At 37.7% G+C, this 14,734-nt stretch overlaps 2 protein-coding genes across 2 annotated transcripts; both read right to left on the minus strand.

Annotated features, from left to right (window-relative positions):
- Positions 1-2,393: 2,393 nt before the first annotated feature.
- On the minus strand, positions 2,394-3,745 carry LOC113016529 (sterile alpha motif domain-containing protein 9-like). Its single transcript, XM_026159422.1, has 2 exons — positions 2,564-3,745; positions 2,394-2,457 (listed from the first exon to the last, which is right to left on the minus strand). The coding sequence occupies exons 1-2, from the start codon at positions 3,671-3,673 to the stop codon at positions 2,440-2,442; spliced, it is 1,128 nt and encodes a 375-aa protein (XP_026015207.1). The 5' UTR covers positions 3,674-3,745; the 3' UTR covers positions 2,394-2,439.
- On the minus strand, positions 3,706-13,453 carry LOC113016528 (sterile alpha motif domain-containing protein 9-like). Its single transcript, XM_026159421.1, has 5 exons — positions 13,256-13,453; positions 7,884-8,610; positions 7,463-7,748; positions 5,480-5,566; positions 3,706-5,338 (listed from the first exon to the last, which is right to left on the minus strand). Exons 2-5 carry the CDS (start codon positions 8,598-8,600, stop codon positions 3,780-3,782), a joined length of 2,649 nt encoding a protein of 882 aa, XP_026015206.1. The 5' UTR covers positions 8,601-8,610; positions 13,256-13,453; the 3' UTR covers positions 3,706-3,779.
- Positions 13,454-14,734: the final 1,281 nt, after the last annotated feature.

A 14,734-nucleotide genomic window follows, 5' to 3' on the forward strand; every position in this document is an offset into this window, starting at 1 on the left:
ACTACACTAAACACTAACTACACATTAACTGTACACTCCAAACACACTAAACGTCACAAATCTCTCACGTCTCAAAACTCGCTCTCTTTCGCTTTCTCACTGCCATCACTCCTAAAACGTTCCCCTCTTCCTAAGCAACCAAATCGCACATGTTGCCATATAATTTTTGGTTGGTCCACATGATACATTTTTCCACCAATACAAATGGGGTGTTTTTTGTTTTGTTTTTGTTTTGGTCGTAAGCAGAGAGTGCTTGCTACTGCTGTTCTTAGACAGTAAATGTGATGATAGTATTCAGGAAAAAAACAGTTTTTTAATCATGACTCTGGTTTTACGTGGCCTTTCAACACAATTTAAGAAACTGGTATATAGCTTCTTGTTACTGTCATCTTGAAGTAGTCATGTGATTGGTTTACCACAACTACTTTAGTCTTTCTCAGCCAATCAGCAGCATGATTGTTTTGCCCCCCTAGTTCCTGGCAAGCCAAACCAATGAAGAAGAAGATAGCGCCACTTCTAACGGTCCAGACTCCACTCAGCAAGGAAGCCCAGCAGCACCCTGCACTGAACCAACAACCTTCTCTTTCAATGTAAGTATATCATTAGACTTGAAACGTATATCAGCTTTAACCATAGTTTATATCAGCTTTAACCTGGCATTTTCTTGTTAGTAATGGTAACTGCATTGTAACGATAGAAATAGTAATTAGTTAGATTACTTGTTACTGAAAAAAGTAACGCCTTTAGTAACGCCGTTACTCCAATCACTGGATGTGACATCTTATGAGACCATTATTTCATTTGCCTCCATAATGACGTCTCTCACCTTCTCAACAAATTCCAAGGTGTTGTGATTGCAGCCATTGCCCAACTCTCTGTGAATGGTACTCATAGCCATTGATCAGTGGTTGTTGATCAATTATCATGTCATCTTTCATATTAATGATTAAGGAACTGACCTCACAGCCCATTGTTTATTCAGTGGGCTGGTGGGAAATTTATAGACACCAAATTGAGATGCAATATATTGTCCACTTTTGAGCATTTTTTCACTTTAATTTGTTGATGCTGTTTTGACTGGATGCAGAATGAGAAATACAATATGTTCTGGTTGAAGGGGGTGTAATTTTTAACTAGAGTCTGAATATGTTTTGCGAAACCTTATATACCAACATCAGAAACATAAATATGGATCATGTCAGAAGCAAAGACTTTCCGCATTTTAGGAGGACAAAATTATACAAACACTATGAGTCAAGGAATTCTGCTGGATGCAAAAGTTAAAAACAGAAATGTTTAAAATAAACATTCATGTGTTTATTTCAGGAACATCCTGACATTTATTACTGTAAAGACAGATGGCCAAAATCAAGTGCATATATCCATCAAGCAAGATGTTCAAGTTTCGAGAAAGACCTAAATTATGATGATGATACATAAGACTTGTTTGTTGTTTACCTGTAAATAATTTTCAAAATTTACACATTTTTCTATTTTATTATTCAGAGCTTAGAAAACATTTATCAATAATATAAATCTCTTTGACTCTACAGTCAAATAATTGTGTCAAAAAACTGAACTGATTGTAATTCTAATAAGATGACTGATGGGAACAATGTTTTTCAAATGAAAAGTAACAATAAACTTTATATTCCTTACATAATTACAACATGCTGTTCCAAATGACCACTCAATCTTTTCATACCAGAACCAAAACTATCTGAAAAGCATTAAATTAAATAAACAGACTAAATTTATATACAATTATATATGGATAGTCCATAAATGTACTGCAGCAGTGCAAGTTTACCTTTACAGTTTTTCTTACTGTCTCTTCCTACATGTTCTTTTACAAGTTGATTTTTAACAGCAACACATTGGCGGTTAACCACATTTCATTTCAGTTTTTTGGCTCACTTGTTGCATTTTTAATGTCTCCTTCCTAGTTTTCATATTTAATATCATATGCAATTGGTCCGTTAATTGCAAATCCAAGGTAGAAAGACACTTTTTCTGTGCTGAAGCCACTTCTGATTCCACTTATGCGAGCTGGACGCACTGGAATCTTCTGTTTACCATAGTTTGCATACACGTCTTCTTGCTCAATGGTTCCACTAACCCTATGTAGGCGGCTGATGATTGCTTTTTCCTTAAATATGTCTCCGTTCCTCCAAAGTTGTGCCAAGGTGTCACGAGAAATCTTTGGCAGAAAGCTCTCATCTAGTGTGGGTTTGGAGACAAGCCTCTTTAGTCCTTCCTCTTTTGTTAAATAAAAGTAAGCAATGGTGCTTCTCTTGTGCAATAACTTGGACAGGCGTTTGTGGGAGGACTTTCGAATAGCTGTCACATATTTCCCGATTTCTGTGTTTTCCTCAGTAGGACTGGGCCAGAATAACAGCAGAGCCAGATAATAAGCATCTGGGAGATGATGATATAGTCCTATATCCTGCAGAGTTTCTAAAAGGAGAGCAGAAAGGAATCTGTAACTCTTGACATGTTTAGATTTTGGTTTCAGATGACAAAGTACAATGTTTGATATGATGTAATTAATTTTCATTTGTACGTTTTTTTGGCTGACAGCTTTGTGCAGAAATGCGTAGCATTCTGTGATCTTCTCCATCTCTTCAGCAGACTTGTCCAAATGTTGAAGTATTCCTGAGAAAGTGTCTGCTTGGTTCTTTTCAAGAAACACTTTGCGTTCCTCGATATCCAATTTCAAATTGAGGTTGGACTTGTTTTCTTTTTCTTTCTTCATTTCTTCTGGTGTTGTACAGAAAAGCTGCACATACTTCTTAAAATGTTCAGAGACTGTTCTATGATTCAATGCATCAAATTCAGAGTTCACTTTTATGTAGGCAAAGTAACAGTCAAGAAAATCAAATATCTCTTTGACTTCAGATTTCAGTTTGACAAGAAACCTCTCATGCTCGTTGATGATCTCAACACATCTGTTGTTGATCTCATTGTCCTCTTTGTGAACACTTGTCATCCTAATTTTTCCTCTAAGAAAGCTCTGGAGGTACATTTTCTTAATTGGGTTGTGTTCCCAAAAGAAAGGCAACTTGCTCAGTATGTCAAAGACCAAGAAAGCCATTTCTAGCATGCTCACATACCCATAAACATTATATGACTTTCTGGGGTAGTCCTCTGAGTTATCATCAGCTGTTTCTTCTTGTGGTTCGTCTGCAAGCTCTGCCAGCTCTTGGGCTCTTTGGAAAGCTTTCATACCATTAATGGCTATTTTAATGTTTGTGTGCAAGTCTTCTGGGTTGTGTGATTTCTCCTGCTTTTCTTTGTCCATGTTAAACTTTAAATTGCTTTTGTAAATTTGTCCAATTGTGTCAAAGGTGTAAGGATTTTCTTTAATGTCTTTGGCTTTTTCTGCCCACTTCAGAGCCTCTGAGTAGTCACGCTCATTGATGTACAAATATCTCGCCAGTGCCTGAGGAATAGATGCACTTGTCACAAATCTGGATGAGGCTTTCACAAAGATTTCTTGGACGGTTTGTCTCCCCTGCTGGTTATGGATTTTGTGTATGAGAGGAGAAAATTGTTCTCTCTCATCTCCATCTTTCTTACGTTGCCTTTCAATCAACATTCGTTGAATTGAGAGCATCAGTCGGTGTTTAATGACTCCAGCACTGAAGAACAGATCATAATGGAGCATGTGCATAGTGATATCACTGACTTTTTTGTAGCAGCTTGTCTCCAACTCAGCCAGACAGGCAGATGCTATGGTATGATGAAGTATTCTGAGTCCTTTGTATCCACCCCATTCTTCAACTCTGTCTATGATGAGAAAGTTTGAATACTGATTCATTTTTTCCAAAACACTGTCCTCTGTCCAGCGACTCATTTTCATCCCAAAAAAAATCCTCACAGAGAGAGAGAGATATTTCTGATTCTTCCACGTAAGTGTTCAGTAAAGCTAGAAAGGCAAACAGCTGGGACTCCTTTGTGCTGAAATCAAAATTCTCCATTGTGTTATGTGCAAGGCCATTAATATATGTTTTATCAAAGTTTCTCTTCAATATCATGAAGCTATAAAAGTTTTCAGGTTTTTCATGAGTTTCTTCAAGCTCTTTGAGTTTCTTTTCAAAATCTTTCTGCTCTTGTGGGGTCAAAGAAGCAGTTATGAACTGATTCTGTGTTTGATTGTGCTGTCTGTATTGCTCCCTTGGACTATGGGAACGAACACAGTTAAGGATGATAACTTTGCAGTTTGGTGGATCACCCAAACTTAGATTTAAGTTTTCATCTACTGCTATTTTACGTATGCGGGTTACAAGGTCATAAGGTTTCTCAGTCTCTTTTGAATCATCAACTAAGAGCAGAACTGGAGACGGTTTGTCACTTTCAAGTTTCATTAGTTTAATAACTTGGATGGCAACTTCTGTTTTGGGCATGGAGTTGTCTTTCAGCGCGGCACATCTGAATTCATGACGGAGGTCCCACATCACATGCATTGCTAAGGTGGTACCGCCACAGCCAGGATGGTGAAACAGGTTGAGCAGAACACACATGTCGTTTGAAGCTCTCCACTGAGATCTGATCAGCTTCATCACATTCTCATACTTGTCTCTCTTGATAAATGGCTTCTCTTTGTCTTTGTCACAGAAGTAGAAGTTCCACCATTTCACTTTGCCACCTCTGTAGAATTCTTTTTCAACACTGATTCTAAATTCATGAAACTCTGAACTGTTTTCATCATATACGCTTTCACATTGGTTCGTACACAGAACATCTAGAGCTGTCAATAAATCTTCATCCTTCTGTGTTAGGACAACAGTACTGGAACCAGAAGAGGGAAGTAGCCGTACAGATGACTGACTGAATGGTCCCATCATCATTATGGTGCCATTGATCTCACTCAGGGTTAGTTCATTTATGGACAGATGCTCAATGTCAAAGTCACACTTCTCCTTGATCAGCTCCCTCCATTTCAGATATGTGCTCTGAGACTCACATACGCTGATGATGTTTTCCTCCTTTATGTGCTTTATGAATGCCTTGTAGATATCAAAGACTGGGTCTTTCTCAGTGTCCACAGGTGAAAGTAGGAGGAAGATGATCAGATATCTTCCATGGTGGAGAACTTCAGGGTTGCAGATGAATGAAACTACCTGTTCTACATCTTTACAGGATTTCCTGAGCCAGTTCTTATAATCCAGCTCCAAGTTTGAGTGACTGTCCAAGTCATGTCGGCCATTACAGAACACCCAGCTGGTCTGTTTGTAGAGGTTGAGGTTCTTTGTCACTGACTCAGTCTGTCCTTGAAATTGTGGTGGTGTATGCTGGTTGGCCCACCTTGACTCTCTGTATGAGTGACACAATCCACCTGAGGCAGCAGAATTGGGGTCAAAGTCTAACACGCAGAACAGTTTCAACTTCGTCAGAAACTGAAGATAATGTAGTTGTTCTGGATTGCTCTTGTTTACAACAACAACAAATTTGTCATAGTAATCAAGTGAGTTCCCACCACAACTTAACAAAGTCTTCAGCTTTTCTCCCTGGTTTGCTTCTTTCCTCACAGATTCTTTTGATAGAGTCATCTGCATCAGCTGACCTGTATGAACAGAAAAATAAATCAAAGTAAAAAGAAAGTGTTAGAGTGTATGTTAAATGTTGCCATTGTGGTACTTAAATTTGTAAACCTTGTCCTACATGGCATGTTTAGATATTTTTCTGTTCCTCCACTGTCTCTAGGTGGGGGATGCAATAGCTACAAGTGTTTAACTGCAGGCACATTGCATGTGAGGTTCTAGGTGTCCTTTTTTAGTAAGGATGTTTTCTTCCTGCCCTTTATGGCCTCACCTATGCTTGTGTATGGTGACCCTTTAAAGAAATTAATCCATATACAGGATGAGGGGAGATGGCCCTTTGTGATCAGCAGGAAGTCACACACACACGCTCGCACATTCTCACACACACACACGCTCGCACATTCTCACACACACACACGCTCGCACATTCTCACACACACACACACACACACACACACACACACAGTGCCTTAATTTTATGATGCACCACAGGTTTTTTTTGGGTTTTTTACAATGGGTGGTGCTTGTATTCACTGAATAAAAGGCTGCAGGGAAAGCGTTTTCTTTGAAGTTGGCTGAGAAACAGGTGAAGAGCGTTCAGCTCCAAGAGCCTGGTTCTAACCAGACTTCCCTTGCAAGTTAAAATGGATCGCTGTTTATCTTGCTTTGTTTATAGGTGATAAGTCTCTGAACCAGCAGGACCTGCAAGCGCAGACCCAAAAGAAAGCATAAACAGGATCACTCTGAAGGTTAACGGTTCAGCTTGATGTATTTTATATATTATTGTGATTTTCATAAAATCATAAGAGAAATAAAAATTAACGATATCTGTCACTCAAAACTTTGAATTTTCCAGTATATAGAATACAAGTATGTCCTGACAAGTACTTTCTATGGTAATTTAAACTGGGGCTGCAACAATTCAATGAGTAATTTGAATAATTTTATTATTAAAAATAAGACAAATTATTTGCTTTTAAAGTTTCCTTTTAATGCGCAGCTCTGTAGTGCTCAGTTGTCACCATGTAAATGCGAGTGTTTCACCCATATTTGGAACTTAAAATAGACCTGCAGTGGAAACGTATCTAGGAGCAAAGTGTGAACAGAAAGTAGGACAACATTAAGCAGCCATCAGTTTTTAATCAAAAACACTGATGACTCAATAACAGCACCAAAGGGTCAACTTGGGAAAATAAATCTGTTCTGAATTTATTTTGGCCTTCAGACAATAATTCTGATTGCTACATTGCTGGACATAACAGACAACCAGAAATCCTGGATGACCACATAGGTGCGCTCACAGCTGACAGCCTGAGATGTGGCTTTCAGGACAGGGGATCAGAGTGCTCCTTGCTGGGCCAGGTCTGCACTCTAATAAAGGAATAAAGGCTGCAAAATGCACTTATGCAGAGAGAATCCAGGGACACCTCTGTGAGACAGGAAATACCAAGCGAATGTGACAGGGAGTAAAGGCACTGACAAATTACAAACCTAGACAGGGGGTCAAGAATGATGAGACTACTTCACCAGTGTGTGAATGTGTGTGTGAATGGGTGGATGACTGGTTGTGTAAAGCACGTTGGGGTCCTTAGGGACTAGTAAAAGCGCTATACAAATACAGGCCATTTACCATTTACTTTCCCAGACAGGCTGAATAACTAGTTTATTTTGCGACACCATGAAACAAACAATAGCGTAATATGAAACGGTAGACATTTTCATACCGTCATCCAACATATATTGTTATAGTACTTCTACAGGAGTGCAGTTGGTTATACTCTAAACCACATCCCAAAGCTCTCAGGAATTTATAGCTTATACCTAAGTTGCACATTTTATTATTTGAATGCATTCTTAGTAGGAACAGGCTTCAGCCACTACATAACCATGAAATGAAGAGTTAGTTGATTCTTACTTACTTATTCTTTCTTCCAGCTGACGGGCAAGTTTCAGCTGATTTATCTCTTTTAGAGTTTGTATTGCGACCTGTGGAGCTTCCTTGCTTCCATAGTGGTCAGTCATTAATTTAGCAATATCCATGCTGTCCTTATCCTCCAGTTTACTCTGACAAATAGGTTTACGTTTGGATTCAGTGTGTAATCTTAAACGAAAAATAAATGTTTTAAGATCCACTTTCAAAAGGTCATCAAGGATGTTCTTGATCTCCACAGTACTCCTGGATGCATCGGGTGACACTGTGGTCTGCTGGAAGAAAGCAATATTTAAGAATCCAACAGCTTTATTGATTTTTATTTTTTCATTTTCATTTGTATAAAGCTATATTAATATGTATATAATATTTGATGTAGTGTGGTGTATAAATAATAACAGAAACTTTACCACAACAGTTCCTTTGTTCCAGACCCCTGTGTTCTGTGGCTTTGGTTGTTGAATTTCTTTTTTCTCTGAAGTTTTATCAAATGGTAACTGAATCTGTTTGGAGTCTTTTTCCACTATCCCATCTCTTTTGGATTCAGTGTTTTCATATGATTCTGGACGGTTTATTTCTTTGGCCTGAGCATTTCCTGGTTCAGTGGGTTTGGCAGCTTCTTTTTGGTCTGTAATAGGTTGCAGAGTTGGCTCCGGTTTCTGGTTCAGTTGTTTGAGTGCTGAAATAATTCTTACAGCAGGACCACCTTTTACATCTAGATCCACTAAATCTTGCTTCCTGAAGCAAACAAGGCAATCTCCAGACACATCTTCCTCTCTGAGTCGTTCTGCATATTTGCTGTATACATTCACATGCTGCTCTAACCACTGGCTCACCTGCTCTTTGGTCCATTTTTCCACATATTCTGGGAACTCTGATTGATGCTTACATGCTTTTTTCAGACTTTCCAGATAAGCTGTGATTTTCACAGCAGGACCGTGTTTTATTCCCAATTCCAAAATGTCTTGTTTATCGAAGGAAACTAAACATGCCCCGGACACTTCCTCTTCAGTAAATCTGTCTGCACAACTCTGTTGAACTTTGACCTCTGCCGTCAGCCACTGGTGAACATCCTCTGTGGTCCACTTTTCAATCAGAGGTGGTTTTCTTGTTGTTGACTGGTTCATTTTGGATCACCTAAATTTGAGGAAAAAAACCACATCATCTCTATGTGTCCATATTTCACTCCTTCATGGCTCAATATTCCACCCGTTCCAGCCTGCAGCAATTATTTATCTTTTATCCAAGTACAGTCTGTTAGCTGCTACGTTAATAATAATAATAAAAAATGGCTGATGTGGCTATCAGATAACTAATAATAATTAAATGGCAAATATTAATGTGTGCACTGGCTATTCTTTTTTACTTTGTCTTTACATATTATTTAGAATGTTAGTTTGTTTTAATAGCTTTCTCTTAAACATGTGGGTTGAGAGAGTTTTTGTTCTCCTTGTTGCCATGGAACTGTTACTTTTATTGAGGAATTGGACCTCAGTGCAGCAGCTACACAATGCAGGTGTTCTTTAATCCAGAGATCAGCTGATTAGCCTGGTCCTGGCTGGCTTGTCAGCCAGACTGATGGACTGACTGATGGATGTAGAGGTGAGGGACACAGGAGGAGAAAGAGGGAGAGTGTGAGACAGCGGAGGCTTGAAGAGAGAAGGTACAAACAAACGAATAGTTATGTCTATAACTTCTGTTCCCTGAAGGAGAGGAACGAGGTTCAGCACATAAGTATGGGACATATATACACGCAGAACAGAGCAGGCACCGAACCAGAATTGGACCACCACATCCTTAGTGAGTGGTAGACCCAGCAGAAAGGACAGTTTGAGCCAAGGGAGGCTGTAACGTCCAACCGATAACACCGCACAAAAGTGTGCGGTGATGCCCAACTAGCTGCCGCATAAATCTGACAACACAAATGATGTTGTGCAGTGTAGATGATATAAGTTGCCATGCCTTTGCCATTTGATTTTGAGGAACATTGTTTCTGAAGTATTCCACAATCTTTGTACACACTCTCTGGGGAGAGTCTCTGCCCATCTTTAATTCTGAGAGACTCTGCCTCTCCAAGACCTTCCTTTTATAGCTAATCACATTACAGACCTGATATCAATTAATTTCAATTACTTGCTAAATGTTCTTCCAACTGAATCTTTTTAACTTTGTTGCTTTTTCAACCATCTGTAGGAAGCATAAAATTAGGAAATTTCTCAGTTTAAACATGTTATTTTATCTATGTTCTGGTGTGAATAAAATATTGGCTCATATGATTTGAAAGTCTTAGTTTTCATTTTGTTAAAATTTAAAGAATGTCTCAACTTTTCTGGAATTTGGGTTGTACACTATAAAATTTGTCTCTGTGCAAAAGTTTGCAATTAATCAAGCCCCACAAATTAAACGACAAGAAGACCACAGTGCATTGAAACAGGAACAGGAAGTAATACGATGCTGCAGTAATGCTGTCTATTTGCCTCAGAAGTCCAAGGTTGGAGCTGGGAGTGCCATCACTCGAGTTGATAATGTTCCAACAGTAAAGCTGGAAAAGCAAGGTTTAACTACCACATGAAAACCATACCCTCCACTGAGTGTTGTACCCTTCTGTCCTGTTGTGTACCAGTATAAATACTGTGCCTTTTCAGTGGTTCAGGGTCGGCTTATCTTATCTATCTTTCTTTTAATTTTTACCACACATTTATGTTTTATCTTTTATACTACAAAGATATGCATTGATAGTAGAATTATACACACTGACACTAACAGACAGAGAGAATTTGTAGGGGGGGGGGTTCTAATACCTGCAAGAAAACAAAGCTATAAATATGGCGTGTTTGTTAGAGGGAAGCATCCCCCCCCCTGGTGTCTCATAATAAAAGTGTTTACTGCTTGGGTGTGGCATTCTTGTCTCTCCAGTCCCTTTACAGACAGCTTAAAAACTAAGTTGAAATTCTAACTGTGTGATAATAAATTTTCAAGATTTAAACTTTGAGCATATTCGTCTTCTCTCTCATACAAAGAACCCAACAATAGTCTGGTCAGTGCTCAGCATATGGCTCATTTAGTGAGTTTTATCTTGGATTGTAATGTTGGAGTTGTAGGGGCTTCTTGGACTTTTTAGATTGGAAGTCCGACCTAAGGGAGTATTTTCAACAAGCACTCTTGAGTGTACTTGGCTGAGATTAATGTTAAACTTCATAATTGGATTTTTTCGTTTACTTTAATGTCTTACTGGAGCTGTGGGTATATTTTTAATTGAATATTTAGTTTGAACCTTAGTTCAGGTTAGTATATTTTGTAGAAATGTGTTATACTAGTTTTAAAAAAAAATCTCAGATTTGATTAAAACTAACTTCGAAGATTTTTTTAATCCAGGGAGAAAAGCAAGAGCATTTTCATCATTTTTGGACCAGCAATGAATCAAGCTCATTGTGGATAAACCTGTTCCCCGTTAGCAGTCAACCATTTCACAAACTGCACAAATCTTTTAATTCACTTGTCATGTTTTTGTTATCAATATATTTTACAAACATGGTTATACAGAATATGATGCTGGACATTAAACAGAATTTAGTATTTAAAATGGGTTCAAACGTAAACATCTAGCAGTAATATCGATCTATACAATAAAGATGAAATTTTTGTGCAGAGTATTTTACTTTTTGTTCATTTATTTATAATTTTCCAGTTATACAGTTTTATATGTAGCGGGGCGTTTTCAAAGTGTTTTATTGCTTCTTTTACTAAAGGAATGGTTCTAAAAAAAATCCTCCACCACTCCTCATTACTAATAGGAAATATTTTTTTGCAATACGGTATATTTATTTAACAATACAAGTAGTACAAGTAATATTATTTAATTATTCTTCAGCCAGGAATGAATACAGAAAGGTGAAGATATGGATGTTGAAGGATCCTCTCTGCTTGCCTTTCTGTAAAAGTCACTGAACACCACGGGATTAAATTATGTATTTTTTGTATGTACTTCTTAAAACGTATCATAAATACAGACTGTCTATTGTAATTTTCAGAATTGTAAAAGATAAAAATAAAATCATTTTCAAATCTGAACGCTTTGTGTTCAACAAGCAGAATGAGCTGCATGCATGCATGTCGTTATTAAAACAGGTGAAGCCTGTCTTTCAGTCATGTAGGGACTGCTGTTGCTCAACAGTATTATGCTTGACACTATGAGACACTATGAAACACATCACATAAATATTAGGGGTGGGGGAAAAAATCGATACTGTGTAGTATCGTGATATTTTGTTTTCTAATAATGTATCGATACAGGGACAGCAGAAATCGATATTTTATTACAAAAAAAGTTTTTGTGGACTGGAACATGCTCTGACTTCAGAGCATGTTGGTCAGATCTTTTTTCTGAGCAAGAATCCTGACATTCCTTCACTGTCCAAATGTGTTTAACTTGTTTTTTGGCAGCAATAAACATGACAGTTTACTTATTTTAATTTAAGACATGTTTTATTTAATTTAATTTAATTAAGTTTAAAACTTTTTTATTTAATGTAAAATTATATTTTGTTTTAATTTACTTTCAAATTCTTCAGTTGCTGAATCGGCTGCATAGTTTTCATAAATTGCATAGTTCAGAATAGCTATAATTGTACCAGATGGTTGCATTCAGTTAAGTTGGACTAGACTGTAATACAAACCGTTCAGTTTGTCAACAATAAAACTGACTGAAATGAGAGAAAGACTGAGTGCGAGACTTTGATATTAGATAAAATGAATATTGATAAAGTTTACCTTTATGTACAGAATCTGAATATCGCAAAATATTTTAAAAAATTGCAATAATATCGTATCGTGCGTTAAGTATTGTGATAATATCGTATCGTGGGATGTATGTTGATTCCCACCTCTAATAAATATCTGGATGTTGGAAGACAATTAATAAAGGTCATGAATAAGACTAAAGATATGGAGGTGTTCTTTAGATCTACAGATGAAATTCATATAATTGTAGTTGGCAGCTTTAGAATTAAAATATAGTTTCTACATCAGAAACCTATTTCAGTATAGTAGTTTCCAGTTCTTAACCAGTTCTAAGTTGACAATGTAAATTAATGCACAAGTCAGTCTAGAGTAAACTGAAATTTTCCCAAATTGTTTTGCCAAAGTCCTTAGAATACATTTTTTTTTAAATAAAAACAAGCAAGCAAGCAAGCAAGCAAGCAAACAAACAAACAAAGGAAAAAACAAACAAAGAAAAACCCGTGGGAATTAGATTTATCGAGCAGCCATTGTAAAAGGGTAGTGAGTAAAGAAAAAACTGGAGCTGAGCTGTGTTCTCGGAAACTGAAAGTGAACTGGGCAAGTTCGAACTTGTTTGCACCAAGTTTGCATATACAAATGACTAAATGTAGCCTACTTGGTATTGAAAAACTCCCCAAGTGAACAATATTTCGGTGTTGAATTACCGTTTCAGTGTGTTTAAAGACTTTCCTTTAGAATCTAATATAAGAAACTTTGGAAGTTCAGCTGTATGTCGGATCTGGCTGGAATGCTGCTGTCAGCATAAGATTTGCACAGCCCCTCCCTAATAATAAGACAATCCGTCGAGTCGTAGCTCGGTTTAAAGTTAAAGAGCACACGCTCACATTAAAAACGATACTTTTAACAATTTCTAAACATTAAAACTTTGCACAATCATATCTACTAACTCATTCTTGAATGATTCTCTTTGCCTCTACTTAAACATTTAGCCGATTTACAGGAACATAGAAAAAAGAAAAAAATTCATAAACAAAATTCTCACCTCAGGCTTCGTTTTGGCAGTCGACTTAGTGAATATGAAATATGATGGCGTCTACTGTGTGCACAAATATAGGTGCACGGTCATTATAACGGAGGTACTATGTAGCCTACATTCTGTTTTCCTTCAAATGGTCAAAGCGTCTGCGTGAAAGAGCTTCCTTTCACAGGAAGTCATGTGAGGTGGAGTTTCAAATCATAGTCGCACCCACCCACAGGTGTAGTGATGGCCAAATGAAGCTTTCCGAAGCACTGAAGCTTGTATTGAAAAACGGTTCATTACTCGAAGCTTTTCAACACAGTCCTCTCCGGTGACATCTGGTGGTGAAAATTTTGAAGAGCAGCTTGAATCTGCAAAATAAAACGGACTGCTCAATTATCACTGCTCACTCAAGAGTGGAGTTCTCTCTGATATTGGGCCACCGTTCCGTTGCTTTGAACATGTAATTGGTTTTGTTTTCTCGATTGGGGGGCTGAAAAAAATGTAATGCGTATCTGCGTAATACATTTTGATCAATAAACTTTCCCTATTTAAACATGCACTATGGTGGCCTTTCTTTGCTCATAACTCCTTGATGTTGGTAAATACAATAAGTGAGCAATATATATAATATACATATGAGAATGCACAGCACATTATGGAGTATGCCCCTGCTGTGAAGTCCTGCCTCCATCTACTTGTCCTTTAATCACTGGACAGCTGGACAGGTTCATACAAAATATTAGATTAGGCCAATTGTCCTATACATAATTTTGACCTAGGGGTGGGATTGATTGTGAACTGGAAAGGGAAAATGCTTAGGAAGCTGAGTACGGCTGCATCGTCACTGATTTGTAGAATCATTTTTGATTCGATACAGGATCCGATTCAATTTGATTGGAATCTGGAAAGTTTTGCCTCAGTCAGAAATATTACAATTCTGATCATTTAACAGTATATATCCATAATTTCGTATCTATTAAAAGAAAGCTGACACATGTGAGACTTAATTAGAGATGTAAACAGAGAGTTATGAAACCTGCAGCTGCAGAAGCCAGCGAAAAAAAAAAAGAGGCAAACACAGCGCGGACCCGACGACGCACCAAAATCTGACTCTGACGCGTCGGGTCCGCACTCTGTGTTCACGTTTGTATGCAGAATCCGTAAACCTGCTCCCAGTTACTGTTTTAGCTGCATGGTGTTTGACGACATGTTGTGAGGTTTAACCTGAGATGCTGGCGTTTCAGGCATAATAACGTTAATTTACAAATCGACACGGGATTTTAATGAATCAATATCACTTTATTCAATTTAGCATGGATTGTAATCAGAAAGGCGATAATCAAAACCCACCCCTAATCAAGAACTTGCAAAGTAAAAACATGCTCTATGTCAGGTAGCCCTTTTGTTATTTACATTTAAAAAGAGGATTAGTGTTACTGTGCGCTGGCTGAGTCTGTTTCTTTTCTTAGAAATAGTTTCTCCTGCCCTGGAGAAAATCCA

Source organism: Astatotilapia calliptera, chromosome 23, assembly GCF_900246225.1.
Source record: "Astatotilapia calliptera chromosome 23, fAstCal1.2, whole genome shotgun sequence".
NCBI lineage: Eukaryota > Metazoa > Chordata > Actinopteri > Cichliformes > Cichlidae > Astatotilapia > Astatotilapia calliptera.